General features: G+C 44.7%; 1 protein-coding gene across 2 annotated transcripts in view; it reads left to right on the forward strand.

Annotated features, from left to right (window-relative positions):
- The window catches only part of APOLTP (apolipoprotein lipid transfer particle homolog), a 331,079-nt gene that overhangs the window by 170,504 nt on the left and 139,116 nt on the right, over positions 1-21,459 (forward strand). For both annotated transcript variants that reach the window (XR_014450766.1, XM_083153345.1), the window contains exons 47-52: positions 4,236-4,385; positions 6,577-6,693; positions 8,926-9,099; positions 11,642-11,849; positions 13,948-14,108; positions 16,347-16,459. Coding sequence is in view for 1 of the 2 variants with exons in the window: in XM_083153345.1 (XP_083009471.1) it covers positions 4,236-4,385; positions 6,577-6,693; positions 8,926-9,099; positions 11,642-11,849; positions 13,948-14,108; positions 16,347-16,459 (923 nt within the window). In the remaining variant the exon portion in view is untranslated. The remainder of the gene's footprint in view (positions 1-4,235; positions 4,386-6,576; positions 6,694-8,925; positions 9,100-11,641; positions 11,850-13,947; positions 14,109-16,346; positions 16,460-21,459) is intronic.

Consider the following 21,459-nt stretch of genomic DNA (forward strand, 5'->3'; position numbering starts at 1 on the left):
TGCACTTTCTCTTACACAGGGGGGATTTCAAATAAAAACGCAATTGAATAGCACCAGGGATAAGGGCCTGGAGCTATTTAATCAGATGCAGATTTCTGTTCGAACTCTCCTCCAGTGCGAGCAGAATTCCAACAAAACTAGCGCCATGTACCTGGCACTTAAGTCAGAGAAAGCCACTTACCGCAAATAAATTACTACTTTAGGAGTAAGTGGACTTAAGTGCTGGAGGCTATGTGGAACATTGAATAGCTCTGGGCACTCTTTCCCACTTCTAATCAATAGCATATTTAATTGAATTGCCCCCACAGTTAGGTAAATATCCAAAATACAGTGAATCTAGTATGATGCTTTTGTGTGACCATCCTATATAATAAAAGGCTACTGCTAATCGTATCAGAGGAATTCAAGTGTTTTGCGTGCAGGTGACTATTAGATGGCACCCAATGGAGCAATTCAATTGTTGCACTGGTCAGGGGCGCACAACCAACATTTTGAGGTTTTTCTTTAGTCTTATACTGCAATAAAGTTCTGTTGTTTATGTTTGTGTATGTCTTTATAGGATATTTGTACCTGTGTTGTTTAATAACTTGTCTGTTTTTGTGCATGTATGGCTATTTGTGTAATAAGTTCTAGGAGCCACTAAGTACCAAATAACTCCTAATAAAAATAAAAGGGTTTACTGAATCGTAGGTTCTAAACTGATGGTTTACATGGGAGACATTTATCCCTCTTTCTTGTACCTTATTATCGGTCTGCTGATATCTTCAGTTCCAAACTTTGGATGAGATGTATTAAGCCTTTGATAAAGATTAAGTTGAGTAGTTGTCCAAAGCAACCAAACAGCTTTAGTGCCAAATGCACTAAGCTTCAAAAGTGATAAACAGCCAGCCAATCAGCTCCTACCTGCCATGTCACAGACTATGGGCCAGATGCACTAGGCTTCAAAAGTTATAAAATGGAGAGTGATAAACAGCCAGCCAATCAGCTCCTACCTGTCATGTCAAAGACTGTGTTTGAAAAATGTCAGACAAGAGCTGATTGGCTGGCTGTTTATCGCTATCCATTTTATCACTTTTGAAGCTTAGTGAATCTGGCCCTGTGTTTGGAAAATGTCAGATAAGAGCTGATTGGCTGGCTGTTTATCACTCTCCATTTAATCACTTTTGAACATTAGTGCATCTGGCCCTTAGTTATTTCAAAGACTGTGCTAAATAAATGTTTCCAACTTTTCCACTTTATCTCTCTCCAAGGTTTGATGCATCTCCCTCTTGTGTCCGTTTGCCTCTGATTCACACCCTGGCTTGTTAAAGCACTCTGTGGTTCTAAGCCTTGAATTTGTCATCTCCATTATCCAAGTATCCATTATCCAACTCACTAGTTACAGTATTTCCTGACTGCTCATATCTGGGTAAAGAATATACAGTGCTGTATATTGAGTGTGCAATTAACAGAAAAAGAGCAGCTCTCTACCACACCCCTAATAAGTTAACACTTAAATTACTCAGGTGCCTGTGAGTGACATTTCTGTCCTAAAACTGTCTTTCTCAGTCTAATCTATGATAGCGAGGTTGCAGCAGTAATGTTGCATATACAGTATATAGTGGATTTGTAGAATGGAGCCCAGAGCACACTTCATCACTTACAATAGCGGCAGTAGTCTTACCACGATCTGGAATGGAGAGCGGTGCTGCAGGGCTAACCGCAAATACCGCAGACAAGATAGTTTTTTTTTAAGGGGCATTCACTTAGAAGGCATGGTTTTGCCTAGTAAATGATTGCAGAGCCAGATTAAGGTCTAAATGGGCCTGGAGCTGAAAACTATCAAGGGCCTATTATGGGCAATAATAGGGGTTGTGGCCAGCACCTAATAATGTGGGGGGTGTGACCAGTGTTCTGGTTGGGTGGTCTGCTCATGCGTGTGTCTCTATTTGTGTAAATACTTTCAACTAATTATATATACCTGGAAAAGGCAGGGGCTGGCATTAGAAAAATGCAGGGAGATATATTGGCGGGTGCACTCCAAAGGTGCACCCGCAGGACGCCGATGTCCTAAGATACTTGCGGGGTGAGGCGGCAAAAATTCACACTATGGCACACAGATTGAGTCAAAATTCACGTTATGCCACACAGATTCTGGCAAAATTCACATTTTGCCACATGGATTGAGCCAAAATACACACTATACCAGGCATATCCAAAAAGTGGCCCTCCAGGTGTTGTGAAACTACACGTCCCAGCATGCCTTGACATAGTTTTAGCATTCCCTAATTGGAAAACTGTGGCAATGCATGATGGGACTTTAGTTTCACAGCTGGAGGGCCATAGTTTGGACATGCCTGCACTATACCAAACAGATTGAGCAATAATGCACAATATGCTTCATAAATAGGGGCATTGTGCGCCAAAGGCGCACATTAAAAATTTAGACCATAATGCCCATTACATGTTAAGCCTCACACCATAATCTCCATTACGTATTATGCCAAACACCATAATGCCTATTTAAAATTATGCTACATAAGTGCTGCTTACCTACATGTTCATTGCCAGGGGTTCCATGTTCATTGCCAGGGTTTCCATGCTCTTTGCCAGGGGTTCCATGCTCGTTGCCATGTGGGTTTACATGCTCATTGCCAAGGGGGAATACATGCTCGCTGTAACTGGGGGACAGTCGCCGCCGGGCAGAAATGGTGTGAGGGGGAGAGAAAACCACCCCCGCCCCCCTTTAAACAACCAGCTATATCTTTGGAACCAACTGACCCATTTACATGTAGCCTTCGAATGATTTTGGTCCCGTGAAACTGGGCCGTTTGGTTCCAGAGAAATCTGTCCTCAAACAACATGAACAGCCATGAAATTACATTTCAGAAATGAAAAAAAAAAGATAGTTTTACCTGCAATATCTCTAGAACCAATGAACCCATATGGACCAGGTATCAGATTGAAGGCCCAGCGATTTGGGTTCGACTGAGATCAACCTCGAGTTTCTGTGATGCTGTAGGGGGAACTGGCAGCCGTTGGAACCGGGTGGAGGTCGGAATTAGCAGGTCCCATGTTATCCTATTGGGAAAACGTTCCAGGTTTGCCTGGCAGTATCTCCGGTTCCCGGGGGGCTAGCGACGCGGGGCTGGTCTCGTTGGAAAGCCCTGACCTTCAGCTACAAAATGGGCCTAGAGAGTGGGCCTGGAGCTATAGCTCCATCAGGCCCATTGTTAATCCGTCTCTGAATGATTGCCCCTTCGATAAAAAGTCAGAGTTTGGCCAGCATGTTGCACGGCCTCAAACTCAGACTTCATCCGGGGGGCTAAGTACTGACAACAAATTCGCTAATTACAAGTTGAACTTGATGAACATAAGTCTTTATTGTGCCTCCCTTACTATGTTACTTTGTATTATGGGACTTGTAGTTCCACAGACTGTTTCAACATTTAGATGAGTGCAGTGCTCACATTTATGATTTTTTTGCACTTGAACTGGCACTTCATTTCAATTCAGCATATTCTATCACGGCATAGGGTTGATAAATTTACTAAAGGGGCAGGTTTGTATAAGCATGCTACAGATATTATTTACAGATTAGAAAGTAGAAATTATTATATATTTGTGGGTTTAGATATGAAACATATATAATTTTTACTAGCATGCCCGCTTGAAGCAAAAGCTTCAAAAGCTAGTCTGCTACCTTCTGTGTTTGTGCATGTGAGAGAGAAGGAGATGTAGTTTCACTTGCTGCCAACAGATGGCAGTGTTTTACAGACAAAAACGGACACTAGACTATTTAATTTGGCCATATAGGTGGGTAATACCAGCTCTTGTGTATCATTTAACATGTAAACTTCATTTCATTTTCTGGCATTGAAGAAATATTTTTCAAGAAATTCAATGGTAGGAAACATGATGTTTTCAGATTGGTATTTATGTGGAATTCTTTTGACATGAAATTATTTTTACTAAAAACTTCTTGCCAATTCAAGGTAATTATATGCATCAGTAACTATAATGTCTTCTTGGAATAATAAAGTTAGTAATGAATGTGCTCTGGCCTGCAGAGGGCATTGCAGTGCAGAATATGTATGTGAAAGGTGCAGCTGCAAAGACCAGGCTATGAACATACTTGCCTACTTTTGAAAACAAGTTTCAGGGAGATTATAGTTGGTAGTAGAATTTTACATAGCGCCCCATTGAGGATACACCCTTTAAGTCTTGCTCATATCTTGTTTTGTTTCCTTACACAGAAAAAACAAGAATTGGATGCAGTTCTCACTCATAATGTTCAGCCTGCAATAAGTCTTGGAATACCTATAAGGACAATGGTCGATGTGACAACAGAAAAAAGCAGCGATCTGTATAGGAGGACAATTCGGCTTGGTTTGGATAACAAACAGGTCTATAATAAATAAATATATATAGATATTTTGCTGTGGTCCGGCTGCCACACCTTCCGCTGCTGTATGTGTGTATATATATATATATTGTTAAAGTGCAATGCATAAATATACTATATATATGTAGCATTGATGATTAAGTGGCACTCGGAGTCTCGTCGTATAAGTAAAAAAATAAACTGGTGTTTATTAGTGGCTCAATGGGGAACTTATCCCCTTCGTCAGGATAACCAAAACACAAGTGATACAGTGAAATATATAAAAGTAACTTACCCCTACATCCTGCTCCTTCCGTGTCTCCAGGCCGGTCAGCTGAGCCTCGCAGTGTCACACGCCCGGACAGTAGTTTCCGGCGGAAGTAAGTTGCCGCTCGCTGGCCTGTGCCCTGACAACAGAGGTGCCCTGACAATCTATCCGTGAAGAAAACATATTGTAATCAGCCAAATGGGCCCGTGTAATCAGACAAATGGACCCATAGCACCAGGTACTATGCTATGGTGGTATGGGTCCATTTGTCTTGTCACTGCTGTCTTGAAAAAGGTCCCTGTGGTGGACCAAAACGTAGACAATGCAATTTTTTTGATGGAATAAATACAATTTTAACTTTCAATTATTTGGTGAGTGCCTACTTCATCCTATGCAAGCTATATGACGGGATAACAAGTCCTATAAAGTGGAGCACCGCCACTGTGACTTTGATATTATTTAGTGCGGGTCCCTTCCTGCTTTATATATATATATATATATAGTTCTATTCAGCCTGGTACTCGTCCTCAACGTGGTCAAGTACCTGGGTGCCTCTTGGGTCATTCGTGCAGAGGACGGTGAGCATTCAAGCAGTAGCACTCAGCAGGATTCGTGAAAGTATTAAAATGGGGTTTATTTTCCAACATTTCGGCGCTTCTTGAAAAAGGGGCGGTTTTGGAGCCCCGAAACGTTGGAAAATAAACCACATTTTAATACTTTCACGAATCCTGCTGAGTGCTACTGCTTGAATGCTCACCGTCCTCTCTCTGTGTGTCTACTCAGTAATTAATCTGCTACACAAACACATTTACAGTAGTGATGTGGATAATGTTGGTGTAAAACTGATTAATGGTGAATGATGCATACAGTAAAATGTACTGGCAGTTGTGTCCGGCCTTTCATAGTGTGATGTAGATTCATCCACTTTTTCTCCTTCACCAGTCTAAGAAAATTATTAAAAGCTTAAGTATGATGGGTGCAGGGTGTACAGTGCACATGGGTCCCTGAGTCCAGGGGGCCCATGCCGCACACCCATTACCCTTCCACAGCAGCTGGCACTGGAGACAGAAACCACTGGGAAAATGGCACAGTGATTTGCGCATGTGTAATAGAGGTGTCCTTTGAACAAGGCATAGGCACCATGTTTCCGGAGCCCTGCACAAGTCAAATCCAGAGTCTACAGAGTTATGAGCACTGCAGCCACTTGCCAGAGAGAAGGGGTCCTGCACAGAGTATGGACACAGGCCCTCTCCTCCCTTAATCCACCCCTGGCTAAAAGGTTTCATAGGCATCATATAGCAAACTTGATGTAATGAAAGAAATGTGGGCAGTAAAGTTGGATACACACTAAACGATGGGTGAACAATGCAATGTCGTCACAAATTTCCCTTGAGCTCCCAGACAAATGACATAGTGTATTCACACTTTGCAATCTTACAAACGACAAAAGACCCAACGATACATTGTCTTTCATTATAGCATATTTGTAGGTAGTCCGTACACATGTGGTAAACATCATTAACAACATCACCAGAGTGAGCAGCATGTAGGAGCAAGCAAAGAAAATCGATAAACGACTCATGGGAGTGCGTAATAGTGCGTACACACAGGACAATGTGGGCAATTTATTTTTACAATTCAACACTGAACGTGAAATCATCCAAAAATCCTCTAGTTTTAAGAGACTTGGAGGCCAACACAATTTCTTCGATGTTCCTCGTAAAATGTATTTAGCAATATAAGTGGTATAATTTATTTATTATATTTACAGTTTCTTATATAGCGCAGCATATTCCATTGCGCTTTACAATTGGAATAATGCATAATATATTTATTAGTATATACTGTAATTAATCTCAGTAATAAACATGGGTAATTACTTAGGTCTGTATTCATTATAGCAGTGTATTTCATCATGCTGTCCTGCTTTCGCTATCTGATGCAGATTACTGAAGAACTGAGCTTCATGCAGAAGGAAGAAGGGGTGTCTCTTAGCTACAAGATCACACACAACTTGGAAACGCTTAAGAAAATACTGCTGGAAGATAACATGGAAATCCGGGTATGTCACATGTGTGTGCTAATGAGACCTGATGGCCTTCATATGACAGACTCACTATTCAGCTTATTCAACCATACACATTTTTGTAATAAACCTTCTATAGTTCATATTGGTACTCTTTACCTAGCACGGCGCCCATCGCAGTCATCGCGGGCATTGAATGCACTACAAAATCGGGTGCGACGCGACCGACGCGATGCCCGCGATTTCCCATAGGGACCAATGTTAAATTTCTCAATTGACCCGATTTTTCTGTTCAATGCCTCAATTGACACGATTTTTCCATAGGAATCAATGTTAAATGGCCCACAGAGGCCAAATAGGCACCCTGAAGTGTGAAATGGCCCCCACAATTGTTAACGCCACCCCACGATCAACGTGAACCCGAAGTGTGGCGAGTGCAGCGAGTCCGCGAGGGGCGGCGGTACGCGTCCTACGACCTTTTCATACCCCCACTATCCACGTCGGCGTGGAGTTGAGAATAGAATAGTGTGGCGAGCGCAGCGAGCCACCGAGCCCGAAGCGTGGCGAGCGCAGCGAGCCCCGCGAGGGGACAAGGATACCTGTGAAGCCCGCGAAGGGACGCATTTACCTGTGAAGGTATCCGCGTCCCCTCGCGGGGCTCGCTGCGCTCGTCACGCTTCGGGCTCGGTGGCTCGCTGCGCTCGCCACACTATTCTATTCTCAACTCCACGCCGACGTGGATAGTGGGGGTATGAAAAGGTCGTAGGACGCGTACCGCTGCGCTCGCCACGCTTTGGGTTGACGTTGATCGTGGGGTGGCGTTAACAATTGTGGGGGCCATTTCACACTTCAGGGTGCCTATTTGGCCTCTGTGGGCCATTTAACATTGTTTCCTATGGAAAAATCGTGTCAATTGAGGCATTGAACAGTAAAATCGGGTCAATTGAGAAATTTAACATTGTTCCCTATGGGAAATCGCGGGCATCGCGTCGGTCGCGTCGCACCCGACTTTGTAGTGCATTCAATGCCCGCGATTTTTTTACCTGCGATGCCCACGATCAAAATCGTGGGCGCCGTGCTAGGTAAAGAGTACCTTAATATCTTTTAAATATTTGCTTTCAAAATCACTGCGAGCAATATTGCACACTCGGATCTGAGCATGTGCAGTACGGCTCCAGGGTCGGACTGACTCATAGGGGCACAGGGGAAATCTCTGCTAAGCCCTATTGCTTGAGGGCCCACTCCCTGCTCTAATGCCAATTTCCAGACAGCGCAATCAAATTATACATTGATTCTTCATTGGAGGGTCAGATACATGGCGCCAGATGCACCAAGCTTCAAAATGTGATAACGGTGTGTGCGATAAAAAACCAGCTATCAGATCATAACTCATGGTTCAGGCTGTGTTTGATAGTTATGAGTTGATTGGCTGGTTGTTTGTCATTCTCCATGTTACCACTTTTTAAAGCCTGGCCCATTGTCTCTAAATGCTGTCTAAGCCCCTGTGCAGGCTGTAGTAATGGGCACACCCCTAACGCATGGGCCCCTATGACTACATCACCCGGTGGGCCCTTAGGGGTAATCCAGTTTGTGTAAAGGTCCATACAGACTGGGCGATTTGGCCCGGCGTGTATGGACAGTGATGATTGCAGTCATCACTGGGGGGAAAGCTGCTCATATATATCAGTGTGATAGAGACGTGATTATAATTGTATAATCGTCTGATTTTTTTATTCAGTATTTGGATTTTCCATATGTACAGTAATTGTTTGTAACAAGTTCCTGAAATGACTTTCTATTGAAAACAACCTGATATCTAATGAACACATAGGGCATTGAGTCACCCTTCTGTGCTAATTTTTCCATGTTCAGTCATAGTAACCTCTAACTCCGATATCAATTCATTGGAAATAAAATGTCATCAGCAACAGCAGTGCGGAAATCCTGAGATTATGGGGGAAATTTAATAGGATGAAAGATTCAGAAAGTGATAGATTTGGTAAGTAATCTCCAGGTTTTTTTTTTAAATGACAACCATTTACACTGCAAAACCAGTTTGATTCTGCAATGTAAATGATTGCCACTTTAAAAAAACTGGAGATTTCTTACCAAATCTCTTACTTTCTGAATCTCTCATCCTATTAAATCTCACCCCCTCTCTGTTCTCGTTATTCTTCAAGCTGCCTTTGTGCTCTTTAAAACGTTGATGAATTCAGTGAACAACCAGTAAATCATATATTTATGTCATAATTTGTGTTTGATTTCTAGGCTGTAGCAGAGCTACTAGAAACAAGAAACATGAGGGTTGTGATTTACTATGGTCCAAATTTCATCAATGCCACAATGCGTGTAAAAGGCAATGAGACTAACTCGAACCTGGCAACAAGTGTCCAGCACAACTTGCCATGGCTACTCCGCAGTGGAATAGCTTCTTCATTACAGGTAACGTCTGCATGGCGTTAGACCTCATGGATTAGTACAAATTAATTAAATAAAAATGTTAGAATTATAATAAAAAAAAAAATAAGTATGACAGTAAAATAAAAATATTAATATAAAAGACATTGCTCTATACAGTAAATGCTAGTTTATTCATCCATTAGACTCAGTGATGGGCATTTAATATTGCTAAAACAGGCCACCAAATGAAACACGAGTAGTAAGGTAACAAAACTGCATAGAAATGTTGTTTTGAAGGCAGTAAACTGACCTATGCTCAACTCCTCATGAGTACCATAGTGTGTGTGGCCAGATCACTTCACTGACGTTTATGCCATTGTTATAAAGAAATGTTACTGTGAAAATAAGAGACGTAATAACGGAGTACAGACGTCTCCACAGACATCTAGCCTCCATGTGTGTTAAACAGGTCTTCTCGTGGCACCATTCCATGGCTTGACTCGGTAGCACAGAATATCTTTACTTGTGACTCTTTTCCTTAACAATGCATCGTATTCACAAATAGGCTGCACACACAGCTTCTGCTGATTAAATTGATATGTGGCATGCCTATATTCTGTGAGAGTGACTGCAGCTGTATTCAGGGCAGCTGAGAGGGGGGGGGAGCGGGTACTAATTACCCGGGCCCAGGCTTGCTGGAGGGGCCCGGCAGAGGCCCTGGTCCAACCCTCCTTCCCCTCCATCCCTCCCGGCCAGCAGCAGCACACACCTACAGCTGTAGGTGTGTGCTGCTGCTGAGGGAGGGGAGAAAATAACACTTCCTCCTCCACTTTAGAATGCTTTTTTTCACACACCCCCAAATATTTTGGGGGCATGGCCTAATCGTGGAGGTGACACTCCTTCCGTAATTAGGCCACGCCCCAAAATTTTACCGGGGCCCGACATATCTCTCGGCTGCCCTGGCTGTATTATATATGAAATGCTATGTTACAATATTTTCTAATGTGGATATGGGGGGGGGGTTATTCTGATCTGTTTGGTCTTTTATGCATTTCTTCGCATGTGCAGATGCAGGGTGCGAGTGGGCACGGCGAACTACATGTTCACCATCCCACTCACACCTAGCAGTGCGGGCGGGGTGCTGGTGGCAGGCGTTCCCAGGGAAATCCGGCGATGGTGCGGGGGGTAGGCAGCTGACGTCAGCTTATGTCACTTGCCCGCCTGCTTCCAAAACAGGGCGCTCGCAGATCAGAGACACCAGGCACCATAGAGGTGTCTCTGATCTGGGTGCGCTGGAGAAATCATGTGATGGTCGGCGACCATCGCATGATTTCTCCCCCACACCCAAGGCTGCAAATGGATGGGTATGCAAATTATCCATTTGCAGCAGTGCAGGGGATCGCGGCTGGGTGAGGGGGGTGGCAGGCGGCATCTGGGGTACTCGCAAGGCTGCAAAATTCAAAGCCTTGCGAGTCAACCAGAATGAGGACCTTGGTGAATTCTAAGAGAAAAAGGCACATGTAAAGACACTCAGCACTACCAAATCAGAGCGCTTACGTGAAATGAGTGATGCGACTTGTACCGCGTAAAGGATAGATGTATGGGGGCACATCTGTAAAAAGAAATTCTAGCATGATAACGCACACATCTACTGTCAGCTTTGAAATCTAAATAGTAGTGTAAAAATAAAGCTGTCTAACATCTGTGGGCTACATGCAAACGCAGCCATTATTTACCCTGCAGAGAAACAATATAAATGTATTTGCTCCCCTTGCATAGCAACATGGTTTGTTCCAGACACAGAATGACACACTTTTTTGCTTTATTGAATCTGGCCCTTAGTGACAATATTACAGATTATAGACACCAGTTATCATATAATATTCTGTAAGATTCAAACTGATCTAACCAGCAATTATTCGTAGCAAATCTTCACTGGTGTTGTATAATACATCCACTTGTGGGGCATTGTGTGGATGGAACCAGATGTATATTTTCAATAAGGGAACCTAGGTGCCTGCCTAGGGCCCAGCAGGTCTCAAGGGTCCCCATAAAGATATCCTGGTCATCCAAAACGTCCTAAAAGAGAGCATTGTGCAACTGCCGCGTGGGTTCATGGCATCACATAGACCTCACCACACGCTCAAAGTCCCTTTGATGAAAATGTTTGGACACGCAATGGTTTCATCCACTGTATGTGGGCAGTCAGTGCACTTAAAATGTGACACAGGTATAAAGCCTACCTCCAAAAGACCTATTGCCTGATTTAGATTTGTACACAATGCTGATGTTTACGCAAATGAGCATTCCGGAGAAGACTGTGAATGCACCAAGGTAATCTATGGATGCCACCTGCGACCATGAACAAAAATATAGTGCTATGGATTGTTTGAGGGAGGGAGGTGAAAATCAGTATCTCGCTGAGGGCCCCATTAGGTCTATATTTGGCTCTGGGTGGGGCAGGCCTTATGAAGAAGTAAGATGTAAGAAGAAAGGTGCAGAGAGTTAATCTACCTTCATTTATACAGTCAAAATATCATTAAATTCAGTGGCTGAGATATTCACCTATTTCTTCTTACTTTAGGCCTCTTTGGATGTACACGCACTGAGCGGCAAGCAGGAACTCTCACTGGAGGCTGCAACAGCACAGCACTCTTATGTCTGCAGATTGTCATCTATATGTACAGGAAAGAGCAGCAAGCTCCTCTTCAGAAGCGCCCATAACATTGAATCTTTTCTGAAACATGGTTATCCAAAAGTGATCCGCATGACGGGAACATTGTCTAAGGAAGGTGTGTAGGTTATTAGTATTGTTAGGTATCGGGTGTTACCCCGCAGCCGGGACTACTGTTCAGGACAGCCACGGCAAAACCCTATGCTGACTCTGTTGTACACCCCAGGCTGGGTGACCGACTCCTGCAGGTGTTCTAGTCTTCGCCTGTAGCCGTCACGTTTTGGAGGGCGAGTTAAGCCCGCCCTAACTCCGGTACAGCCAGGTGTTAGGTACGGACAAGGAGCCGGGGACCCCCCCAGACATGATCGCTCATATCCAAACTTTTCCCTGTCTCCGATGTTCGGGGTTTGCGCATGTGCAAACCCCAGGAGTGAATGGCTTTGGCGAGTTTAACACTCACCGAACCGTTCACTCCAGGATGGGCGGCGAGAGTGAGTAAGCATGGGTACTCCCAGCATTTTGGCCCTTATTCTGATCGGTGCGGATATTCCCGCTTGCGTACGGCCCGCCGATGTTTATCGTCTGCGCATGTGCAGAGGTCACTCTGCGCATGTGCAGGCGATTTCGCCGCATGGATTCTTTATACGCCGCACAGGGGGCGTAGAGGGGCGTGAGGGGCTACTTATCCTCATTACCCTATGCATACGCCCCGCGTTTCATGGGCGTTCCCATGCAAACGCGGGGCGTATGCATGGTAATGAGGCCGTGACGCGTGGGTACGGGGCGGGCATCTGACATCGCCGGATGTCAGCTGCCCGCCCCCATACAAGATTTCACACGGACAAGTGTCCGTGTGGTCTTGTGTTGCGGGACCTGGTGGAGCGTGCGGCCCTGCATTCGATGTTCGGCGACCATCGAATGCAGGGGCTGCTCCCACCATGGAGGAGGCGTATCCCCGTCCACATTCATGCGGACCGCCACATATCCGCATACGGACGGAGGTGGCGATCCGTATGGAAGGCGGGGATTCACCAAGACGGACATCACCGCATATTTCTGATCGGGCCGCACCGATCAGAATAAGGGCCTTTATGAGAGTTCCCATAAAAACGCTGGGCGTTCCTCTGCAGTGGAAGGCGTGGCAATGTCTGCTTGGGGCGGGCAGCTGACATCACATGATGTCAGTGCCTGCCCCCTTTTTGGCCATCTCTGTCCAGGATAAGAATAAAAACTTACTTTTATTCACAAATAAGGGAAAAATCATCTAATGTTTTTTTCCTCTGTGTGGCCACATGTGAGGAGCAGGGCCAGCACCACAACTAGGCAGCTTTAGGCATTTGCGAGGTAGAACATACACTGAAAATTTGCCTAGGGCACTTAGGGACATTGCACCGGCCCTGGCGAGGAGATGTGTAAGTGTACACATCCCCTCGCATGCAAATGCGGGGATGGGTGGGGCAGGCGTTCTGTCAGGCAGTGGATTGTGCTTCTCTGTTCATCAGGCTGCGAACATATGCAGACTAGTGAACAGGTCTGAATCAAGCCCAAAATTAGGAAAATTAAGCGCCCACCATAGGCAAACACGAGGGGGTTTCTGGTTGCTCGGAAATCCCCCTCCTCATGCCAAGTGCCTTGAAATTATGACAACAGTAGCACTGGTATATGATAGGATTACTAGCACTGCCACCACATCGTGCAGTGTAAGGGACAGAGCAGAACTGCTGCACATGCCTAGTGTACCAGCTTCTTCTACCACATTTACTGTAGGTGTGGATCTGAGCCCTCAGATATCACAATGGACCAGAGAGCAGCTGCCATGAGTAAGAGACAGGAGCCTTACCATGAAGTGGGAGATTGTTTGTTTGTTTGTTTATTTATTTATTTATTATATGTTTAACCTTTTCCTGACCACTTATTTTATTTAAATGTTTGAAACAGCCTATATTATAGACCATCTGTACTGTTAAATATTAATACTGTATTCCATACTGTATCCAGTGTATATAAAGGCCAAATTTCAGGGCTGTTACATGTGGAAACCCATATCTAAAAATCCTGACCATTTACAATATGATCGTAATGCTATATTGCCCATTGTGCTGCGCAGGCAATAACGCATTTCAGTGCTAATGTAGAGTACTTGGGATTCTGGCATCATGCAGCTACCACAGGGGGAAATACTACAGGAAACTATCTAATTGTCTTCCTTCTGTTAGGAGAAACAGTAAATGGAACATTAGATTTGGAATCGGATAAGAAAAAGTTAAACGTTGATTTGAGAGCCTTTAAGGACGTCGGTGATATGTTTGGCATAACTGCAAGAGTAAAGCATTCCATTCCTATGTTCTCTGCCTGGACAATTCCAAACTCAACACAGGTAATTCATCCCAGAGAAATGTTCTGCATTATTACTGAATAATAAATACATGTTCTACTTTATGATTATAGAGAAGTGCAGACCTGCTTATGTTTTGCACACACATAAGGAAAAGTTATTCCATTTCTGTTTGGGTGTGGAACACAAATTGGTTTCATACATGCAAATCTTTAACATTGTGCTAATGTTGAACGTGTAGCCAATACAATACGCTGACTACCAATGACCATTTTCTCATTGCTCACTGATTAAAATATGATATGGCATCACAGCAATACGTACAATGCAATGTATAGACTATTTTTAAAATTGCATTTTTGCATCCAATTTCTGCGGATCTCATATGTCTTAGGTACTGTGTATGGGGAAAACAGCTTTAGAGGGAAGCATTAAGGCCCATACACACTGGGCGACTTTGAGCTGAAAGCCTCTCAAAACAGCAAGTGTGTATGGCCCGGTGATGAGCGCTGCTGCGCGCTCCCGAATCATCGCCAGGAAAATCGTTCATCTGCTGGTAATACCAGCAGATGAATGACTTTGAAGATGGCTTTGCATAGCGCTGCGCTTTGCAAAGCCATCCTCTCCCCGATGATGGCGCCAGGCAGCAATCAATTACATGGCAAAATCAACCTGGTTTTTCAGTGTAAATGATTGCTGCTTTAATCTCCCAGAATCTCTCACTTTTTGATTCTCATATCCTATTACATTTGGCTCAGAATATTTGCAATTGTCTAATTATTCTTCTGGCTGTCAACATTTGATGCTGAGGACAATGTGGGTCATCCTGATCTGTGAGTAATTTCCCTGCACACCAGATAAGCATAGTATAAAGCAATGGCCGTTCACTCAATATCCAGAGAATGTTGTAATGTTTGTTTAGGTGTGTACCCAGCTTTAGAGGTGTGTGGTGGGCATGAGACTTGTTGTCTCCACTTACAATAACAATATTTATTTTAGTCTGAGGGGGCTAGGTAGGATTCAGCTTTATGTATAATATACACCTTATTTACTCCAAGAGCTATGACTGGAAATATTAATATAATTGTCAAATAAAACAAAACAAAAAAAGCTGGTGTAATGCAGAAAGCTAGATTGATATAGTTTTTTTTTAAATACAACTTGTAAGGCTTCCCAGTATTTGCCTAAACAATGACTAAGTTGTAGTGATAATATATGATTGACAAAATAGCTATAAATAGATAAAAAATGTTGAGATTAAGGGCCAGATTCTCTAAGCTTTAAAAGTGAGAAAATGGAGAGTGATTAACAACCAGCCAATCAGCTCCTGTTTGACATTTTTCAAACACAGTCTGTGACATGGCAGGTAGGAGCTGATTGGCTGGCTGTTTATCATTCTCCAATTGATCACTTTTGAAGCTTAGAGAATCTGGCCCTAAATGTTATCAGTTACTTTTATTGAGCAGTTTCCTGAAGGAAAATATGGTGCACACAGAAATAAGTGGGAGCAGGGTATGAAGGCCACAGTTCACTCACAGTAAAATCAAATTCATAATCTTACAATCGAATAATCAGAAAACCAGATAAGGGCTTGCTTATTAATATCACAGTTAAGCAGGGCAAAGATTCAGATGTAGTTAGGAGAACCTGGATGCCCTACTGAGAAGCACAGGAGAGAGTGTGGAAAAAGGTCAGCATTTTCTCATTGGCAAATAGAATGAGGCTGAATATACAGTAGGAGGCCCAGTGCCAGACTGCCAGTGTCTTCATTTTAAAGGCAAAGTGGATCCTACAGTAGCAATGATCCTGCAAAGCTGCTGGAGGACGGGCTTTTCCAGAATTGAGCTAGTACTCTTAGAGGGAAATTTACGAAGATGGTAGTTCTATTAAAGATGGGAAGCAACCAATCAAAACCTACTACTTATTTTTTTTAGCACCTTCTGGAAGATAATAGAATCTGATTGGTTGTCAATATCAATATCCCATCTTCAATAGAACTCCCATCTTAGTAAATAAACCCCATAGTAGCCCCATAATGTGGCCAGGAACATTTCGGTCCTTATTTGAACTCAGGTGGATGCAAGTGCAGAAGAGCCAGTAACAGTCAGTGTTACAATCTCCATTGTAGACTTCTCAAGAAAGAAACATTGTGTAACGACCTTGTGAATTGTTCTGTACCATTCCTTACTGAGCTTCCAATGTCATGTTCATGTGTTTTGCATAAGGTGAGGTGTCAATTGAAAGTTATTCACTGTATGTACTATTGATTCTTTTATTCAGGTGCTTTTTCAAGGTATTTTAAGTAATGCAGATATTGGTGGAGCTTTCAAACTAACCTGTGATCAAGGGACAAGTGTTTTCATCACTGCTAATGTAAAGTCTCGGCAGCAGAGGTCAGTATTTGCATTAGGTAAAAGTGAAATGTCTGTGACAAGAGTTCTAGTCAACAAACCACCTAACATAGGGTCTAATTCAGGCCTGATTGCTGTTGGGCGATTTAGCAGAGCCCTGCATTTTCATCCATTTTTTACTCAGGCGCTCTGTACTATTATATTCACTGGGGGTGTACTGTAAATCATGGAAAATAAGCATTGGGGTGGAAAAAAGCAGACTCTCCTGGGAAAATGGACATATGACAGAAAATATAATATTTATTCAGCTTTACAGGGATTGAGCTAATGACATACCTAGGGCCACATCTAGCCAGCTTCAAAAAGTGATAAAATGGAGAGCCAATCAGTTCCTAACTATTATGTCACAGGCTGTGTTTGAAAAATGACAGGTAGGAGCAGTGGCGTAACTAAGTTTTGGGCGCCCCCCCGCCGTTAGGGGGGGGGGGGGCGCCGCCCCGCCAAGCACTCACAATCTCCCGCCGCCCATGCAAACCCCCCCCCAATCCCCTGCAGCCTTACCTATCACGCTGGTCCCGGCGGCTCCGTTCTTCTTCTGCTGAGGACCACCACAAAATGGCCGCCCCCATACAGCAGACAGTTTCAGAGAACTGTGTGCTATATGGGGGCAGCCATTTTGTGGTGGTCCTCAGCAGAAGAACGGAGCCGCCAGGACCAGCGAGATAGGTAAGTCTGCGGGGGATTGGGGGGGGGGTGTAACTATAGCACCGCAGCCCCCGGCGCCCCCACATGCACAGCGCCACCCCGCGGTGGCGGGGGCTGCGGTGCTATAGTTACGCCGCTGGGTAGGAGCTGATTGGCTGGTTGTTTATCACTCTGCCTTTTATCACTTTTTGAAGCTTGATACATCTGGCCCTTAGTGAGTCTTGACATAAGGTTTGTGTAGCAGACACATCATTGCGGGGGAAAAAGACAATGGGGGTTATTCATACCTGATCGCTGCTCTGCTAAATTGCAGGAATCTGCGATCAGGTATACAACACCCCGCCAGAGTGAAAGCCCATCCTGTGCACGCCTGCAGATTGGTTAACACGGTTTGTGAAATTAGCAGGATCAGCGATCTGCAGAATATCCATTCTCCCGCCGCTCACCATCTGATGATTTTTCCAGTGTGTGCAGTGTGTGCGTAGCCCTGGACTTCGCAGCTGGGATAGATAACAGTCAGTTCGGGGTCGGAGCTGATGCCACGGGCCTTCCCCGACAAAGCCTGAGCACAGCTGCTTTCTCCCGCACACTCCCCAAAAACGGGCAGTCACCAAGGCCAGTGATAAGAAAAGTAGCAGGATATTACTGCGGGAAGGCCTTGTGCATGCGTGCTGCGATCCGTACGCATGAGCAGTCTATTGATAATTGCCTGGCCTGTGAATTCGCATCGGTGAGATCATATCAATGCCCCGATTTCTCGTAACAGCATAGAGCCTATAGACTTTGAAGCGAAGAGCCTGCTGTCTGGTATGCACTGTAAGACAGAACACCCCAGTACTTTCAGGAGACAAGGAGCATGACCCTGAACACAAACATCTATTGACCGCTACATAGTTATTTCCTAGTATGAGTATAAAGTGCCCTGTAGCCAATTATAAGTCAGGATTGTCATTGTCTTACTATGTTTAAAATGTGTAAACATTACAACTATTTGTCCATTTAAGGCTTTCCTTACGCATAGACTACCAAGGAAATTCTGACTGTGCACTATGAGTAATAGTGAGTCAGGAGGTGCAACTAGTACCCAGGAAAACAGCTGGCTGCAGACATTTATAATGTATTTATTCTTGTGAAGATCTATGAATGCTTCTACCACCAGTCAGGGGTGTAACCAGAGATCCAGGGGCCCCATAGCAAAATATGGAAGGGACCCTGTCCCAGTGTCTGCCGTTCATATTATGCTACAATAATACGGTGCCCCCTGTTCATGCTGTGCCATATTAGAGTGTCCTACAGGGGAGGGGGGACGGCGCTGTCCAGCCGGGGGGGGGGGGGGGGGTGGGGGGCAGGCCAGCTGAGTGTTTACTAGCTGGTGGAGGCTGGGGGCCTGGGTGGCCGCCGGCCGCCGCCGAAGACTGCCGCTGGCCTGGCTGCTGACGACCAGGCAGAGGCAGCAAGTTTTACACAGGGGCTCCGGCGGGTGTGGGGAGGGGGGGGGAGGAATCACTCACCTGCTTAGCGGATTGATGCTGCAGCTTCTCCTTCCTCCGGCGGCTCTCCAGTCTCCTCTGCGGTAGCTTTCCTGCTGCTGGCCTACAGCTCACTACTGCCCTCCAGTGGCCGGCACCCTAGGCAAATGCCTAAACCTGCCTAGTGGTGGCGCCGGCCCTGAATAAGATATATAAATGATGTAACATTATAATGCCCTCCACATTACAATAAGCAGATCAGATTATAACACATTACAGTGTCCTCCAGTTAATATTATGCTACATTACAGTGCCCCACTGTACCATTATTATTTTTATTATTATTATTATTCCACCTGTTACTGAAAAGGTAAGGTCACATTAATTGACAATTAGGTTACACTAGGCAATGGATCAGATCCAATTTCTTAACAGGCAAATCTAGGAAATTGATATGCAACTTTATACTGGGGGTCCAGGCCTCCATAAGCTAAATAGCAAAGGCATGTCCTAAGTCCGACAGCCAGAATTGTGGGTGGCTTTGTCTATTTTGCACCTGATGATGTGTTAGTGAATGACCCCATTTGATGGATTATTACATGCTTCTATTCTTTGTAAACTTGGCTAGAGTGAATATGGTTTTCTTCCATGGTAGAGAATTATTTATGTCTCACTTGAGATGTTGTTGTAAAATATCATCTTCTTTGGTTATCACATTTATTCTAAATGTACTTTTCATCTACATTGCTTTTGATGCAACTACTTCTACATAAATGCATACTAAAAAACATTTCTACAGGTTGCAAAAACAAACAAAGTGTATGCTACACCAGCAGTGTGTGAGTAGTACTGCATGGCTATACCTCCCATTCGTCTCACTGTAGGTGGGGCAGTGCCATTCTGTATGCAGCGACTGCGTGGAAATATGTCAATGCTGCAGGACGTGCCGTGTGTAAATAGATGCCTCCTGCTGGTTTCTGTGGTCCACTGATGCCCCCAACATTAAAACAAAAGTTGCAGCCCTCCGGTCAGGTCTGAGTCAGCACCTTTGTCTGGCTGGCAGGTTCTTGAGCTATGTTTACCACTGCTCTACTAATAGGAGTGAATTGGCGTCATGGAGTGAGAGGTGTACAAATAGTGTATTTAGCATAGATAAATGGGATGGATACCAGCCATTAATGAATAATTTTTTGCAACCATAAATGTTCTTAGAAAAATTGTGATGGTTGTTTACTGATGTGTCCTGCTGCATATACCATAAGGAGAATTCTGGAGTCTTTGGCAAAGTTCCTTTGTCGATACACAAACTATGGCCCTTATTCTGATCGGTGCGGCCGCAGCCGCATATGCGGCTCCGACCGCACAGACGAATCCCCGCCTTGCATACGGATCGCCACCTCCGTCCGTACGCGGATATGTGGCGATCCGTATGAAAGTGGACGGGGATACGCCTCCTCCACCTTGGGAGCAGCCCCTGCATTCGATGGTCGCAGACCATCGAAGGCAGGGCCGCACGCTCCACCAGGTCCCGCAACACAAGACCTCACGGACACTTGTCCGTGTGAAATCTTGTATTGGGGCGGGCAGCTGACATCCGGCGATGTCAGCTGCCCGCCCCCTACACGAGCGTCACGGCCTCATTACCATGCATACGCCCCGCGTTTGCATGGGAACGCCCATGAAACGCGGGGCGTATGCATAGGGAAATGAGGCTAAGTAGCCCCTCACGCCCCTATCCGCCCCCTTTGCGGCGTTCAAAAAAAGTGTGCGGCGATTTCGCCTGCACATGCGCAGAGTGCCCTCTGCACATGCGCAGACCGAAAACATCGGCGGAACGGCCGCATGCGGCCGTTACCGCACGAACCAGAATAAGGGCCTATATCTCTCCATTGTACATGCACACAAGGTTACCATCAATGGCTCAGACCATCAAATGATTTTGAGTTTAATAACCATTACTAGGCTTTAAAATCACTGCTCACACTCCATGACGTCACCCAGGTTATATCAAATAAATGTTGGGGTGTATGCATGCCTGCATCCCCATACTGACTATTAAAGGATGCTCAAACATTTCAAATAGGTGATTCAATAGAAGTAACCTTACTTTCCTTATCATTGACACACTGCAATGATTGGTCTATTCATTTAAACTTCTTCAGGGTGTTGAATCCAAGAAAAAAAATGGCAATTACCAATGGTGATGGGTGTGGACATGGGGTTCCAGATGGGACACCTATGGTACTGACATTCATTTACTCTGCTATTATTTCCACATTAACCTTTTGCTGTAGGGTTCAGACTAATCATCTGTAGCAGGGCCGGTGCTAGGGTGTTCGGGCCCTCCTGCAAACTATACATTCGCGCCCTTCCATACTTTAGAAAGGGACAGTGCACACTGAAAGAAAGACATGTGATCTCACAAGGAAGAGGCATGGCCACACAATAGTACTCCCATTCCAAATGACACCATGTAGTAGCACAATCGTATTCACATTATATAGCACCACAACAGTTCAAAACAGGGAGAGCGCCAAAAATGTTGGACCGTGGGTTCATAGGGAATGGGTGTAGCCACATAAAAGTACCAATAACATCTTAATGCCCATAACACATTATATCACACACAGTAATGCCCATTATACATTATGCCGCACATCATGATGTCCCTTATACGGTATGCCACACAGACCATAAGGTCCCTATGACATTATGCCACACATCATGCTACATGTAGTGCCCCGAGTACTCCTGCATATGCCCACAGTAGTAGCGCTGATTATACATAATGCTCACAGTTGCCGACAGTAGTAGCGCTGATCATATGTAACGCCCACACCAGTTGCCAAAAGGTAGTAGTGATGCTTA

The sequence above is a fragment of the Crinia signifera genome, chromosome 7 (genome assembly GCF_055691185.1).
Source record: "Crinia signifera chromosome 7, ASM5569118v1, whole genome shotgun sequence".
In the NCBI taxonomy this organism is placed as follows: Eukaryota; Metazoa; Chordata; class Amphibia; order Anura; family Myobatrachidae; genus Crinia; species Crinia signifera.